This window comes from Ursus maritimus, unplaced genomic scaffold, assembly GCF_017311325.1.
Source record: "Ursus maritimus isolate PB19 unplaced genomic scaffold, ASM1731132v1 scaffold_4, whole genome shotgun sequence".
NCBI classification, from domain to species: Eukaryota; Metazoa; Chordata; class Mammalia; order Carnivora; family Ursidae; genus Ursus; species Ursus maritimus.
Window position 1 is genome coordinate 64,220,446 of NW_024426552.1, and position 16,156 is coordinate 64,236,601.

The following is a 16,156-nucleotide window of genomic DNA, read 5'->3' on the forward strand; positions in this document are numbered from 1 at the left end:
GGACAGACTTAAAGGACAGTTTCTCTGTGGGTGGTAACTCCCCAGAATAAGAAATGTAAAGATAGACTGACTTCCTATTTAGCCCTGTGCCCTGCTTAGGCTTTTAAACTTTCTTATATGGATATCAACCTTAATCTAGCTTAGCTGATGCTGACTATAAAAAGAAGGCAGCAATGCCCAGGCCCAGTGGTTTAAAAGTACTTAGGCTTAGGGGTTCAACATCCTGCCCACACAGGTTGTATGACCCATGACCCTATGCATATTCCTTACAACCCCTAAGCCTTAATATCCTGTACCTATAAAATTTCTCTTACCTTAATTTCCCTTACCTCCCTCATGGTACTCCTCATTAGATTATGAGAATTACATGAGAAAATTAATGGTGATTGTGGTGATGGTGAGGGCAATGATGATGACAATACAATAACGATGGACTTGCTTTTAATCAACAAAACTGCCTATTTACATTCCAGGTGTGTCTTCAAATTCTTTATCCCCAGTACTCATTAAAAGCTTGGTAGTAAGAAATAATGTTAGGACATGTGGATTAAAAGGGGGCCTTGAACACATGTCTCTTTCACCCACTCTTAGAAACATAATTAAAGCTACAATAAAGGCATCATTTTATAAGCACAAAACACAAGAACAGGAAGAACAAGAGAGGAGTCAGCAGCAACAAAATTAATTTTGGAAGCTAAAAAGCAGATGCATAAGTGGTAACTGACTTAACAGATCTGGGAAAGCCAAATCTTAAGCTGGCAGTAAGGGAAGCCAAGAACCAATAGAACTTACTCTGTAGAATCTTCAAAAGGCTCAGGAATTAACAGCACCAGGTACCTCTGGAGAAGATGGTGATGGGGGTAGGGAGAAGGTGGTAGCTGAAATAAGGAGGATTAGATGAAAGCTGCTTAAAAAACAATTGCATCCCTAAGTACTCTCCTCAGTTCCACATCTTTTGTTAACTCTAATGGACAACTAGAGCTTTATTCTTCGGAGAAGGTAAAAGAAGTGTCTCTGGAGCATGAAATACCAGGCACAAATGAAGGTAAAGGTACTGCTCTAAAACAAGGGTGATCAAGTCAATACATGCCTCCTGAATGCTTGAAGACTTTCCCATACTCAACTTGGACAGTGCTGGCACCCACGCCTTTACCATCCATGCAGGAAATGAGAAGTCTTCCCTAGAAAATCTGACCAGCCCAAGAGGAACTAAAGATACCAACATGGGGACTACGCAAAAAAGCTCAGCAAGATCACCCTACAATCACCAACTTCACAGTTGGTAAGCCCCATCCACAAGCTTTTTAGACCTTACCCTTAAACATTAAGAGTAAATCAAGGATTAACCCTCACCTGAAGAATGGTTATCATTAAGGCTAGGATGAAAAGAACTAGAAGAAAAGTAATTCAAAAGAGTTTAGTAGGGGAAAGAATAGAATATACTTGAAGATTTAAGAGAGAATATTAGAAATTAGAAACACTGTAGCAGAAAAAAATATTAAAGAAAAATTCATTATGGGAAAACATCAAAGAACAAAATTACCACCACTATTCTTGGAGAGATAAGTTAAGAACATATATCCATGTGACAAGAAAAAGAAAAAAAAAGAAATCCTTAGAAATTAGGAACATGACAGCAAAAATGAAAACCTCAATATGGGTTCTAAAGATAAAGGTGAGAAAGTCTTCCCAAAGTATAGCAAAGAGAATAAAAAAGATAAGAAAATTATAGAACCAATCCAGAAGGTCCTATATATCCACATGATACGCTTTTCAAAAAAAAAAAAAAAAAAGACAACGGGGAAAAAGGACAGGGAAAATAGTAAAATGAAATTCAAAAGAATCTCCCAAAATTGATTAATATGACTTGTTAGAGTCAAAGGACTAGACACAATGATGAATGAAAACAGACCCAAATCAAAATACACTGTCATGAAATTTCAGAATACACAGGACTAAAAAATTCTATACATTTCCAGAAAAAGATGAGAGAGAAAGAAACAGAGACAGAGAGACAGAAAGAGAAAGAGATAAAGAAACAGATCATACTGAAAGGATCAGGAAACAGAATAACTTTAGACTTCCGAACCACAATGTAAACTAAAAGGGAACAGACCAAATATCTTCACAATTTTGCAAGGGAATTATTTTCAGCCTAGAATTCTACACCCAGCCAAACTATCAATCAAATATGAGAGGGAAAAGACATTTTCAATAACTTTACCTCCCCTGTATCTTTTCTTATGGAGCTACTAAATGGTTTCTTTCAACAAAATGATGACACAAAACCAAGATGAGAAAAACAAGGAATACAAGAAACAAGAGATCTTATATAGGAGAGATGTAAAAGGAGATATCCTAGGATGTAAACAGTATCCTATCCTAAGGATAAGAAAGACTCCAAATTTTCTTCATAAAATCAAAATTGATAGGAATAAACATTTTAAGAGGAGATGTGGATAAATGGCAGTAAATCTGGAGTTAAATTACATTGATAAATACAAAGGAAACTAAGTAACAACAACAAAAACATAGTTATTATCTCTAAGGGAAGAAAAGATGCTGAGGAAAATAAAAATAACACATTTCAGCTCTCATTTGTAGTCATAAAAATGTAAACATTGATATAAACGCAAATATTGAGTTAACCAAAATTTAAATTACATCAGGAGAATGGGGAAGAGGCTCTATATTGAATATGTGCATATGTACTGTGGAAGCAGAGGGAGGAAAGAGAACTAAACCCTGTTAGCATAAAAGAAAGTCAATAGCTAATGCAAAGAATGAAAACTGAAGATGCACTATAAGTATGACATGTAGACACTGAGAAAACACCAAAATAATAAGAGTTAAAAGCAAATTGCCTTGGGAGAAAAAGAAACAGAGTTAGAGTGGAGGTGCTATTTGTTTTTCTCATCAAACATGAAGAATTTAGTGACATATATGTGTATATAACTTTATTTTTTAAACAAAAATTAAAATAAAACAATTTTTTGTTTTATTTTAAAGAAAAAATATATTTTTATGCACTAAATATATTCTTTATTCACGCCTCTAATCCAGATACTCTAAATGTTAATCTTGAAATAGACCAAATCATCAGAAAGCTGTGTCTGGGACTGCATTTTAGCCATTTGTATAAGTACCTTTAGGAAATTATACAAAATTCTTTTGCTGTGCTGTTACAGCAGGGAACAGCCAAAGTAAACCCTATAAAACAATTATATTTATTGTAGAGAAGTAAAGGGTGTTTTACAACTTCATACAGTCCTCTCTGTGGAAGCACAGAAGGAATTTCTTGCAGGCCTCAATACCTAAAGAGTAACTATGCTTATATTAAACAAATAGCTTTTCTTTCTTCCCTTTCCCTAAAATACGGACACTGCAATTAATGTCTATGGCTCTTTAGTTCCTTATTTCTGATGTCTGCCAGAAAACTGGAAAAAAAACTGATGACCCATCTTTCTAAAAAGATATTGTGATATCTCCTAGGGACACTAAATTTATTCCTGGTTTAATCTTTTTCTCTCCTATCCTCATTTTCTCTTTCTTCCCAGTTACTTGTATTATATTATCTTCAAAACAACTTCAAGATATGTCACTTCAAGTCACTTTCAGAATGAAATGAGTATAGGGGACTTCTGAGAAAGATGGCAGAGTCAGACGATCCTAATCTCACCTCATCTGATGAATACAACTAGATAAACCACATCAGTGTAAACAACCCAGAAAATGACCAAAAGACTGGCAAAACAAATTTTCCACAGTTAAACATAGAGAAGAGACCACATCAAAAATGGCAGGAAGGGTGGAGACACAGTCGGGAACCACGCTGAGCCATGAGACTGTCCATGGGAGGGAGAGGCACTACAAGCACAGAGAAGGGACAAGAGCAGACTCCACACCAGGCACCCCAGTCACAGGGATCTGCATTGGGAAGACAAATCCCCATAACATTTGGTTTTCAGAACCAGAGGGGGTTAATATCTGGAGTTTTTACAATCAGTTGTGCTCACCACCTGGAACTTTAAAAATGAGCAGCTTGGCTCTGGGAGAGCTGGAGGGCAAGAGGAAACTGAGTCCCTGCCAATAAACAGCACAACAAACAGCCCTGCTGAGATATAGCATAAAAGCAGCATTTTGGAAAATGCCTGGGGTACACAGGAAGGAGATTTATTTATAAATCTCAGAGTGTGTGCTGGAGGGTCAGGGATCTTTGGGAGACTTCTCCAAGAACAAAAGAGCTGGTGGGCACCATTTCCTTCCCACCCCTCAGCCTACATATACAGACACCTGCAGGAACCAGCACAGCACAATTTCCACCTGGATTGCTAAAAGTGTGCCCCATTCCTGGGCTGTTCTGCAGACTCACACACCCCCCCCCCAAAACCTGGCCTCAGCAGGAGTATATCCAAAGTGGTGCCACAGGTGTGGCATTGTACAAGCAGCCCGTACCACTCCAAAGTGACTCCTGTACAAGGGAGAGGGGGAAGATAACCACACACACCAGTTTGCAGCCTTACCAGTGGGCAGATATCTGGTCTGACTGCAGGCCTCACCCACCAACAAAAGCCTCCAAGGTGATAACACAGGGAGAGCACCCTGCAGTTCAGTGCAATCACAACTCTAGCAAACACCTGGTCTGACCCAACTCAAGCCCAAGGCAGCTCCAGAGTGGCCCATTAACAACACAGGGACCAAACTCTGCCCAAAACAGGCAAAGGGAGTCACTGCAGATGACTACACTGAAGGCAAACACAGCTCAGCCACAACAGGAGGGTGCATACAACACACATGAGACATCCTGGAAGTGCCAGGTGCTGGTGAACAAGGGACATTGCACTACAGAGCACCACAGGACCTCTTTTTTATAAGGCTGCTACTTGCAACAGTAAGGCTGCTACTTGCAACAGCTGACTTGATGTTGCTGACTTTCCTAACATCTAGACATGAAACTCAAAATACACTAGAGAAAATAAATAGAACAGAGAAAAGAGAAGTACAGATCAGTAACCTGAAGAACAGAGTAATGGAAAACAATCAAGCTGAACAGGAGAAAGAAATAAGATTAATAAAGAACAAGAATAGATTAAGGGAACTCAGCGACATATTCAGAAGTAACATTTGCATTATATGGATCCCAGAAGAAGAGGAGAGAGAAAAGGGGGCAGAAAATTTATTTGAAGAAACAGTAGCTGAAAAATTCCCTAAACTGGGGAAAGATACATAAATCCAGATCCAGGAGGCAGAGAGCCCCCAACAAAATCAACCCAGGGAAGTCCACACCAAGACACACAGTAATTAAATGGCAAAAAAAAGTAACGATAAAGAATTTTAAAAACAGCAAGAGAAAAGAAGACAGTACATACAAGGGAAAGCCCATAAAGCTATCAGCTGATTTTTCAGCAGAAACTTTGCAGGCCACAAGCAAGTGGCATGATATATTCAAAGTGCTGAAAGAAAAAAACAAAACAAAAAACCTGCAACCAACAATACTCTATCCAGAAAGGCTGTCATTCCAAATAGGAGGACAGGTAAAGAATTTCCCAGATAAACAAAAGTTAAAGAAATACATCACCATTAAACCAGCCTTACAAGAAATGTTAAAGGGGATTCTTTAAGTGGAAAGGAAAGACCATAAATGGGAATAAGAAAAGTAGGAAGCACAAAAGCAGTAAAATTAAGTATAACTACAAAAACCAGTCAAGCGTTTCACAAAATAAAGATACATAAAGTATGACACTATACCTAAAATATGGAGGGGAGAGGAATAAGTTTTGGTACCTTTAGAAAGGGTCCAAACTTAAGCAACAATCAAATTAATACAGACTGTTATATGCATAAGATGTTAAAAATAAACCTAATGGAAGAAGAAGGGGGGGTAAACAGAAGGGGGAATGAACCATGAGAGACTATGGACTCTGGGAACAAACTGAGGGCTTCAGAGGGGAAAGGGGTGGGGGAATGGGATAGGCTGGTGATGGGTATTAAGGAGGGCACATATTGCATGGTGCACTGGGTGTTATACACAAGTAATGAATCATGGAACTTTACATCAAAAACTAGGGATGTACCGTATGGTGACTAACATAATATAATAAAAAATATTATTATAAAAAAATAAAATAAAATAAACCTAATGGTAACCGCACATCACGAAACTGGTAATAGATATACAAAAAATAAAGAAAAGGAATCCAAGTATATCACTAAAGAAAGCCAGCAAATCAAGAGAGAGGAGAGCAAGAGAAAAAAGGAACAGAGAAGAGCTACAAAACAACAGTAAAACAAGTAACGAAATAGCAATACATACATACCTATCAATAATTACTTTGAATCTAAATGAACTAAACCTTCCCATCAAAAAACACAGGGTGACAGAATGGATAAAAAAGCAAGACCCATCTAGATACTGTCTGCAAGAGATTCATTTCAAACCTAAAGACATCTGCAGATTGAAAATGAGAGGGATCAAGAAACATTTATCATGCAAATGTATTTTAAGAGAAAGCCAGGGTAGTAATACTTACAGTGGACAAAATAGACTTTAAAATAAAGACAGTAACAAGAAACAAAGAACATTACATAATCATAAAGAGAAAAATCCAACAATATGTAACAACTGTAAAATATTTATGCATCCAACATGGAAGCTCCCAAATAGACAAAGCAGCTCACAACAAACATAAAGTAATTGATAGTGAATTGATAATTCACCGCACTGAAATCAATGGATACATCATCCAAACAGAAAATCAACAAGGAAAAAGGAAATGGTGGCTTTGAATGACACACTGAACCAGATGTATCTAACAGGTATATTCAGAACATTCCATCCTAAAACAGTGGAATACACATTCTTTTCAAGTATACATGGAACATTCTCCAGAAAGGATCACATGCTAGACCACAAAACCAGTCTCAACAAATTCAAAATGACAGAAGTCATATCATGTATGTTTTCTGACAATGCTATAAAACTAGAAATCAACCCCAAGGAAAAAATCTGGAAAGAACACAAATACATGGAGATTATATAACATGCCTAATGAATTGGTCAGCTAAGAAATTGAAGAGGAAATCAAATAATACACAGAGACAAATGAGAATCCAAAATCTTTGAGATGCAGCAAAAGTGGTTCTAAGAGGAAAGTTTATAGCAATATAGGCCTACCTCAAGAAGCAAGAAAAATCTCAAATAAACAACCAAATCTTACACCCAAAGGAGCTAGAAAAAAGAAGAACAAAACCCAAAACCAGCAGAAAGAGGGAAATAATAAGTTAGAGCAGAAATTAACAAAATGGAAACTAAAAATACAATAGGACAGATCAATGAAACCAGGAGCTAGTTTCTGGAAAAGATCAACAAAAATGATACAATGTTGGTTAGACTTACAAAAAAGAGAAAGAGAGAGACAGAGAGGACTCAAACAAAATCAGAAATGAAAGAGGAGAAATAAATGACACCACAGAAATACAGAGATTATAAGAGAATATTACGAAAAATTGTATTTTTACAAATTGGACAACCTAGTAGAAATGGATAAATTCGTAGAAACATGTAACCTACCAAAACCGAAGCACAAAGAAATAAAAAATTTGAACAGACTGATAACCAGCAATGAAATTGAATCAGTAATTGACAAACTCCCAACAAACAAGACGGCTTCACAGGTGAATTCTACCAAGCATTTGAAGAAGAGTTAATCCTGTTTGTCTCAAACTATTCCAAAAAGTAGAAGTGGAAGGAAAGCTCCCAAATTCATTGTATGAAGTTAGCATAACCCTGATTTCAAAACCAGATGAAGACACTGCTAAAAAAGAGAACTACAGATCAACCACTCTGATGAACATAGATGCAAAAATTCTCAACAAAATATTGGTAAACTGAATCCGACAATACATTAAAAAAATCATTCACCATGATCCAGTAGAATTTACTCCTGGAATGCAGGGTGGTTCAATATTTGCAAATGAATCAACATGATACATCGCATCAATAAGAGAAAGGATAAGAACCATATGATCTTTTCAATAAATGAAGAAAAATCATTTGACAAAAATCATTTGACAAAGTACAGTATCCATTCATGATAAAAACCCTCAACAAAGTAGGTTTAGAGGGAACATCCCTCAACATGATAAATGCCTTATAGGAAAGACCCACAGCTAACATCATACTCAGTGGGAAAAACTGAGACCTTTTCCCCTGAAGTCAGAAACAACACAAGGATTTCCTTTCTCACCACTTTTATTCAACATAGTACTAGAAGTCCTAGCCACAGCAATCAGATAAGAAAAAGAAATAAAAGGCATCCGAATTGGTAAGAAAGAAGTAAAACTTCCACTATTTGCAGAAGACATGATACTATATAGAAAACCCTAAAGGCACCACCAAAAAACTACTAGAGCTGATAAATGAATTCAGCAAAGTTGCAGGATACAAAAATCAATATACAGAAATCTGTTGCATGTCTATATACTTAATGAACCAACAGAAAGAGAAATTAATAAAACAATCCCATTTACAATTACAACCAAAAATGATAAAATATCTGAAATAAAATTAACCGAAGAGGTGAAAGACCTGTACTCTGAAAACTATAAAACACTGGTGAAAGAAATTAAAGATAACACAAACAAATGGAAAGATATTACATGCTCATGGATTGCTCATGAGAGCAAATGTTGTTAAAATGTCAATACTACCCAAAGCAACCCATAATCAAACACAATCCCTATCAAAATGCCAACGGCATTTTTCACAAAACTAGAAAAAATAATCCTAAAATTTGTGTGGAACCACTAAAGATCTTGAATAGCCAAAGCAATCTTGAAAAGGAACAAAACTGGAGGTACCACTATCCCAGATTTCAAGCTATACTACAAAGCTGTAGTAATCAAAACAGTATGGTACTAACATAAAAACAGACACACAGATCACTGGAACAGAACAGAGAGCCCAGAAACAAACCCATGATTATTGGTCAATTAATGTACGACAAATGAGGCAAGAATATGCAAAGGGAAAAAGACAGTCTCTTCAACAAATGTTGAAATGGGACTGGAACGTGAAACTGGACAGCTACATACAAAAGAATGAAACTGGACCACTTTCTTATACCATACACAAAAATAAATACTAAATGGATTAAAGACCTAATTGTGAGGCCTGAAAGCATAAAAATCCTAGAAGAGAGCACAGGCAGTAATTTCTTGGACATTGGCCCTAGCAACATTTTTCTAGATATGTCTCCTGAAGCAAGGGAAACAAAAGCAAAAATAAACTATTGGGACTACATCAAAATAAAAACTTTCTGCACAGCAAAAGAAATAATCAACAGCAACAAAAAAGACAACCTACTGAATGGGAGAAGGTATTTGTAAATGATATATCCACTAAAGGGTTAGTATCTAAAATAGAGAAAGAATTTATAAAATTCAACACCAAAAAAAAATCCAATTTAAAAATGGGACAGTCATGAACAGACATTTTTCCAAAAAAGATATACAAATGGCCAACAGACACATGAAAAAATACTCAACATCACTAATCATTGGAGAAATGCAAATCAAAACCACAATGAGATATCACGTCACACCTGTCAGAATGGCTAAAATAAAAAACACGAGAAACAACAATGTTGGCAAAGATATGGAGGAAAAGGAACCCTCGTGCACTGTTGATGAGAATGCAACTAGAAGCAACTGGTGTATCCACTGTGGAAAACAATATGGAGGTTCCTCAAAAAATTAAAAATAGAATTACCATATGATCTAGTAATTCTACTACTGGGTATTTACCCAAAAAATACAAAAACACTGACTAGAAAAGATATATGCATTCCTATGTTTATAGCAGCATTATTTACAATAGCTAAACTATAGAAGCAACCCAAGTGTACATGAACAGATGAATGGATAAAGATGTGGAATATCACTCAGCCATAAAAAAGAATGAAATCTCACTATTTGCAACAACTTCTATGGGTCTAAAGTGTATGATGCTAAGTGGAGTAAGTCAGAGAAAGACAAATACCATATAATTTTACTCATATGTGGAATTTAAGAAACAAAACAAATGATCAAAGAAAAAGAGGCAAAAAAGCAGACTCTTAAATATAGAGAACTGATGTTTACCAAAGGGGAGGTGGGTGGGAAATGGGTGAAACAGGAGAAGGAGATTAACAGTAAACTTATCCTGATGAGCACTGAAGAATATACAGCATTGTTGAATCACTATATTGTATACCTGAAACTAATGTCACACTGTAAATTAATTATACTGGAATTTAAAAACAAATTGTTTTTAAAAAGAACAAAATGAGTATAGATAAATACATGCAGCTCTGGAGATCTGCTTTCTATCCTTTAGGTAGAAATTGCCCAAGTACGTATTTGATTATGGGAAAGTCCTAAGAAAGTTCGAACAGATATGAAAACTCCAGAATGTTTTCAGAGTTGTTTGTGACACTGTAGTAGAATCCCCAGGGCTAATTCTCTGCCACTTGGACCCTCAGACTTTGAGAAACTTCCCCTTAAATAACTAAGTAAAGAAGAGAACCAAAGTAAGCTAAATCCCTTTCAGATCTAAATCATTTCTGGGGTAGTCCTGAGGGAAAGGAGCAGGCAGAGGTGATAAACTGCTGGCCTAAGCTGAATGTTTCAACTGATAGTGGTTGACCTAAGACAGCTCCCATATTTATTGTACATGCAGCCAGTGATGGAAAGACTATAAACTTCAATGCCCACAACACAGACCAAGAACAAATATGCGGAAAAGAACTGATGGACAGTTAACAATACATTCCAAAAGTATGCAGGAGGGCCTCCGCCGACTGCAGTAGACCTCATATGTAATACCACCAAGTCAGAATGTCAGGCCTTCATGTGATTTATAACCTTGCCTTGGCTTTCATTTATGGCAGATGTAAAAGCAAATGTTTCCAGAACTCCCCTACACGACAGTTTTACAAGACAGAAAAAAATAGTGCTTTCAACAACCATAAAAATAGAGAATGGCCACCAACGGTTGATTATCTACCATATAATTAACTACTCCTATGTTAAAATCATAGGAAATCCGAACAAGTATAAGACATGACACTTAACACACACAGACGTATATACATACACACATCGAGACAATATGGGACAAATGAAAGTACTAAAGAAGTACAGAAGGTAACAGACAATTAAGTGATCTAGAAATGTAACCAGAGAATCTGAACTCCAGGGTGATGTTTAATAGTGGGAAATATTTGCCCAAAAAAGGAAAATCGAGAGGACATTTTGGTTCAGAGGATGGTAATGCGAAGTACTAGATAGGATTATTGCATAATGAGTAGATCAGTTTGGCTGCAATGAAGAGTATGAGTAGGGGAATAGTAACAAGGAAGGCTGGGAAGAGGAACTGGACAAATTACAGCATCTCAAATGCCAGACTAAGAGGTTTGAATCCTAAGCCTATTCTAGAGATAATACAACTTTCAAAGGTTTTTGAGCAGTACAGTAATAAGGAAGCAGAGCTTCAGATTATTCAGTGATGGTATATAAAATATATTGGAAAGGTGACAAACTGGGAGAAGCAGTATCACAACAGTTAAGTGTACAGTGTTAAGAACTTAGCCTAAGATGATGATGATGGAAAGGAAAAGAGATCATTAAGGCCCATTGGGAATAAAGTGACACACCTTGATGATAAATGAAATAAAATCATGGACAGTTAAGAGCCTTAGGGAACAGAAGAACATTACTATGGGTTATAGAAATACAGAAGTAAAAACATGCTGACTTGGCTTGTAAATATCCAGCAGACAAAAATGTGGAATGGGGATTGAGAGATAGAAAGCGTTGAGAGATAGCAAGTTTCATCCCCAGTGTTTAGAACAGATAAGAAGAGTAAAGAAATTCACTAAATGAAACTTTGTCAATTCAAAACCTAACCTAATAGCTTCCAGGAAAAAGAATTTGACTTTGAAGATAATCAAGTCCTGGATGCTATAAGCTACAGCTTTGAGGTATATACTGTCCTGATGAAAACCTTTTGCATTTGCATTCTGAAAGCAACAAAAAAAGGTTTAGCTCCTAGGAAAAGTCAGCTGAACTGAAACTTTTTTTTTTAAAGATTTTATTTATTTATTTGACAGAGAGACAGCCAGCAAGAGAGGGAACACAAGCAGGGGGAGTGGGAGAGGAAGAAGCAGGCTCATAGCGGAGGAGCCTGATGTGGGGCTCGATCCCATAACGCCAGGATCATGCCCTGAGCCGAAGGCAGACGCTTAACCGCTGTGCCACCCAGGCGCCCCTGAACTGAAACTATTTTTAAGATATAAACAATATGTATACATTATATTGCTGTCAAAACACAGCTGAAAAGAGGGATTTTGTTCAGATTACAAAAGTGAAAAAATTATCTATAAATCCTGGATATTAAGTGTAATATGAATGAACACATTGCCTACAAAGAAAAAGAAAAATCAGAACAAGACTTTATAGTTAGGGGCAATGACCTTTTTATTCAGGATAATCTTAAAGACTAGAAGTTTCATATTCTGGACATGGGTCACTTTTTAATGGAAAATCCAGCCTTTTGAGGCTCAATTTATTTCCTATTTGGCCTAAGCACATGGCCTTGACAGAGTTAAGAACTGTCACGAAAGTAAAGACAGTAACCTCACAAAGTAGAACCTGGCTTGACTCATACAGTTCCAGTTTTTGCTTCTGAATCTTGAAAACCTGGAAGTTCTTAAGAAAAAAGACCTGGGTTAAACTACTGGATCCTACCAAAAGCAAAATTTTAGCATGAGAGATCCTCCTTATCTTTCTCTCAGATTGAAAAAAAGTTGGGTATTAAACTTTTTAAAATTAACCCCTTTTACATTTAACTTTTTTTGTGACAAATTAGGGTTGACATATACATGAGATAGGCCGAGCCCTCTCTACCATTAATTCTACCAGATGACCTAAGGCTAAACTGTCACTATAAGAAGGCCCTGAATGGGGCGCCTGGGTAGCGCAGTCGTTAAGCGTCTGCCTTCGGCCCAGGGCTCCTCGGCTGGGAGCCTGCTTCTTCCTCTCCTTCTCCCCTGCTGTGTTCCCTCTCTCGCTGGCTGTCTCTCTGTCACATAAATAAATAAAATCTTAAAAAAAAAAAAAAAAAAAAAGAAGGCCCTGAATGATCCCTATACCTTCGTTCAATTAAACCATGACAAATTCTGGAAATATTTACGTGTGTATAAAATATATAAAACAACCTCCATCTCTTAGTCCTTTTATAACCAATGGAGGTTTTGTGCAAAGAAAATCTATAATTATTTTTAAATGGTATTGGCAGATTTACAGTAATTTAAATAACGTTTGTGTGTTTCTCTAAGACCAAACAGCACCTGTGGGGTGTATAATATTGTCCCAGAATGCCCAGGTGATATGTGTCAGAATGTGCTCATCCTTTTCTACAGAAATGAAAAATTTTAAAGAAAGGCTCAAAAACTCTCAAAAGATCAGAAAGAGAACCAAACACTCACTAGTCGGTCTCTGTCATTTTGGAGTGATGACATAGCTTTCTTTAAACTCTGGACTTCAGCTGGGCTGGTTGCAGGCTGGGCTGCAGATCTCTGCTTCCCCTCCTCCAACTTGCGGAATTTCTCCAGTTCATTCAACAGGTGATCTCTTTCATTCTGTAGACTGGCCATAGCCTTGGAAAAGGACTGCACTTGGTTGTAAGAATCTTCTAGTTGTGAGGACAAGTGAAGCAGTTGCTCATCTTTGGACAGAAGCTGTTGGTTAAGTTTCTCGAGGTGAGGAAAGCTGTTATCCTCAGAGGAGTTCACCGAAAGAGCAACTTTAGAGACAAGAGCATCTCTCCCCATGCTTAAGAGGCCCTGTTCTTCTCTTAGCTGTGCCAGCTCCTTCAGACTAGCATCGTATTTCCTTTTCAGTTCATCAAGCTCCTCATTGGCATGATCTCTGCTATTTTGTAGGGAATTCATAGACCTTCCAAAAGACTGGATTTGTGCTGTGAGATCTTTATTTTCTTTGGTGACTGAGAGTAATTTCTGTTCCATCTCCACCAGATCTCTTGCCAGCTCTGCCACTCTTTCTTCTGCCGTTTCTGTTTCATTTCGCATTATCCCAGCATCATGATGAAGATGCTTCAATTCTTTCTTCAGTTTCTCTTCAATTTCACCCACCTTCTTGGCAGCCTCCTTCTGAACATGAACCAATTCCTCTTCCAGTTCTGTAATTCTCTTCTGAGAGGAGGAAAGGGTAGTACTTAACTTCTGTACTTCTTCTTCTTTTACTTTTAATTGGGCCTGAAATATTCCTAACATTCCTTCTTCTTGCAAGGCTGTCAGCTGTCTCTTTAGTTGGGATACAGACAACTTTAAGCTCTCAATTTCTTTAGACAAACCTTGTTTCTCCTCCTCTAGAGCAAGAGAGGACCTCCGCAGATCCTCCTTTGCTTCCTCAGACTCCTTCAGCTTTTCTTCCAATTTGGCACATTCACTTTTCAGCTCCTTATTCTGCTGAAGTTGAGTGTCAAGGAGTTGCTTTTGCTGGCAGTCCTTTCTTGATATCACTTGGTTCAGGTCTTCTCTATATTGGATGAGTTCTGCATCGAGTTTGGCATTCTCAGAATTGAGATCATCCATATGACTTCGCAAGCATCGAATTTCTTCTTTAAGCTTGTTATTCTCAGCAGCAGCGTCTTGGATGAGTTGATCTTTTTCCAGGATGACGGAGAGATGTCGCTCTTCCAGCTGTTGGTAGTCGCCTACGATGCGGTCTCGGTCATCCTGGAGAGAAGACATGGATTTAACGAAGGAAGTCAACTGAGCCTTCTGCTGCAAGTTTTCCTTTTTGATGGCTTTCAGTGTCTCCATAAGCTGGTTGGTTTTGTCAACGGCCTTTTTGTTCTCCTCTTCTAAGACGATATTCTCCTCTTCCTCCTGGGACAACAGGTTTTCCAATTCTTTAATTTCTTTATTATGCTGCTGATGCAGTTCAGCAACAGCTACTTGGATTGCCTGTTCCTTGGCAGAAAGCAGGCTTATAATCTTCTGCTCTTTCATGTTTATTTCTTCATGCAGCCTGCTGGTCAGTTGTCTGGACGCTTGAAGATCCGTCTCTAGCTGTTCATAACTGAACTTACAATTCTGGATATCAGCTTCTTGCCGCTTTATGATCCCTTCCAAGTTTTCTTTATTTTCCTTACATTTTTCTAAAGAGTTATTTAAATCAGCCGACTGGTCTCTGAGAATCTTAAGCTCTGATTCCAACTTTGCTAATTCATTCTGAGAACTGTGGTATAGTTGTCGAGTCTCTTCTAGCTGGGACAAAAGCTCTTTGTTTTCCCCCTGCAGAGTATCACAGACCTTCTGTTGAAGCTGAACCTCTGTCTGGGCCTTGGACTCCCAAATCTGCTTGTCATGTTCAAGCCTGGAAAAAAAGAGAGGAGGTCATTCATCACAGATTTCAAAGGAACACTATTTGATGCCTAAGGAACATATATGACAACATTACTCAGAACTACAGATGAATCAGTATTCATAATTAAAGGTGCTCATCTTTTCAACGAAGAGATATTAGTTCTATTGGATGCTCTGTATTAAAGGTATATTGCACCTAAGGGTATTTAAGTCCTAAAACTCCAAAGCCATGTTGCTTATTTTAGTGACATGACTTTGCACACTCTAGAAAGCAATATTTTCTCCTATTTTGCTTTACTTTGCTCCAGACAAGCTCATCTCTAGCTCCTGAAAGGAATAATCTTGGTATGACAGACAATGAGGAAGCCTGTCTCAGAGCAGAAAAATCCTATTAAAAGTGGAGAAGTACCCAGTATGGGTACACTGTTAGTTCTTGTGCTTGAAAAATGATATAAAATTGTAGTTAGAGGAAAATAGCTCTCATGCAGTATGAATTGAGGTGGAATATGGGGAATAGAAAAGAGGAGATCATTTATGAGGCTAAAGCAATCATTTGGGAGTACCACAGTAAAAATCCAGACAAAGGTAGTGGAAATGAGGGTATTAAAGAGGGCACGTATTGCATGGAGCACTGTGTGTTATCCACAAACAATGAATCATGGAACACTACATCAAAAGCTAATGATGTACTGTATGATGACTAACATATCATAATTTAAAAAAAA

General features: G+C 37.4%; 1 protein-coding gene across 6 annotated transcripts in view; it reads right to left on the reverse strand.

The window, feature by feature from the left end:
- GOLGB1 (golgin B1) overlaps positions 1–16,156 on the reverse strand; it is a 97,938-nt gene that overhangs the window by 20,310 nt on the left and 61,472 nt on the right. For 5 of the 6 annotated variants that reach the window (XM_040621313.1, XM_040621312.1, XM_008708180.2 and 2 more), the window contains one exon: positions 13,527–15,441. In XM_040621313.1, coding sequence (XP_040477247.1) covers positions 13,527–15,441 — 1,915 coding nt within the window. Of the gene's footprint in view, positions 1–792; positions 879–13,526; positions 15,442–16,156 lie in introns of all 6 variants that reach the window. The other variant, XM_040621314.1, reaches the window with a different exon arrangement.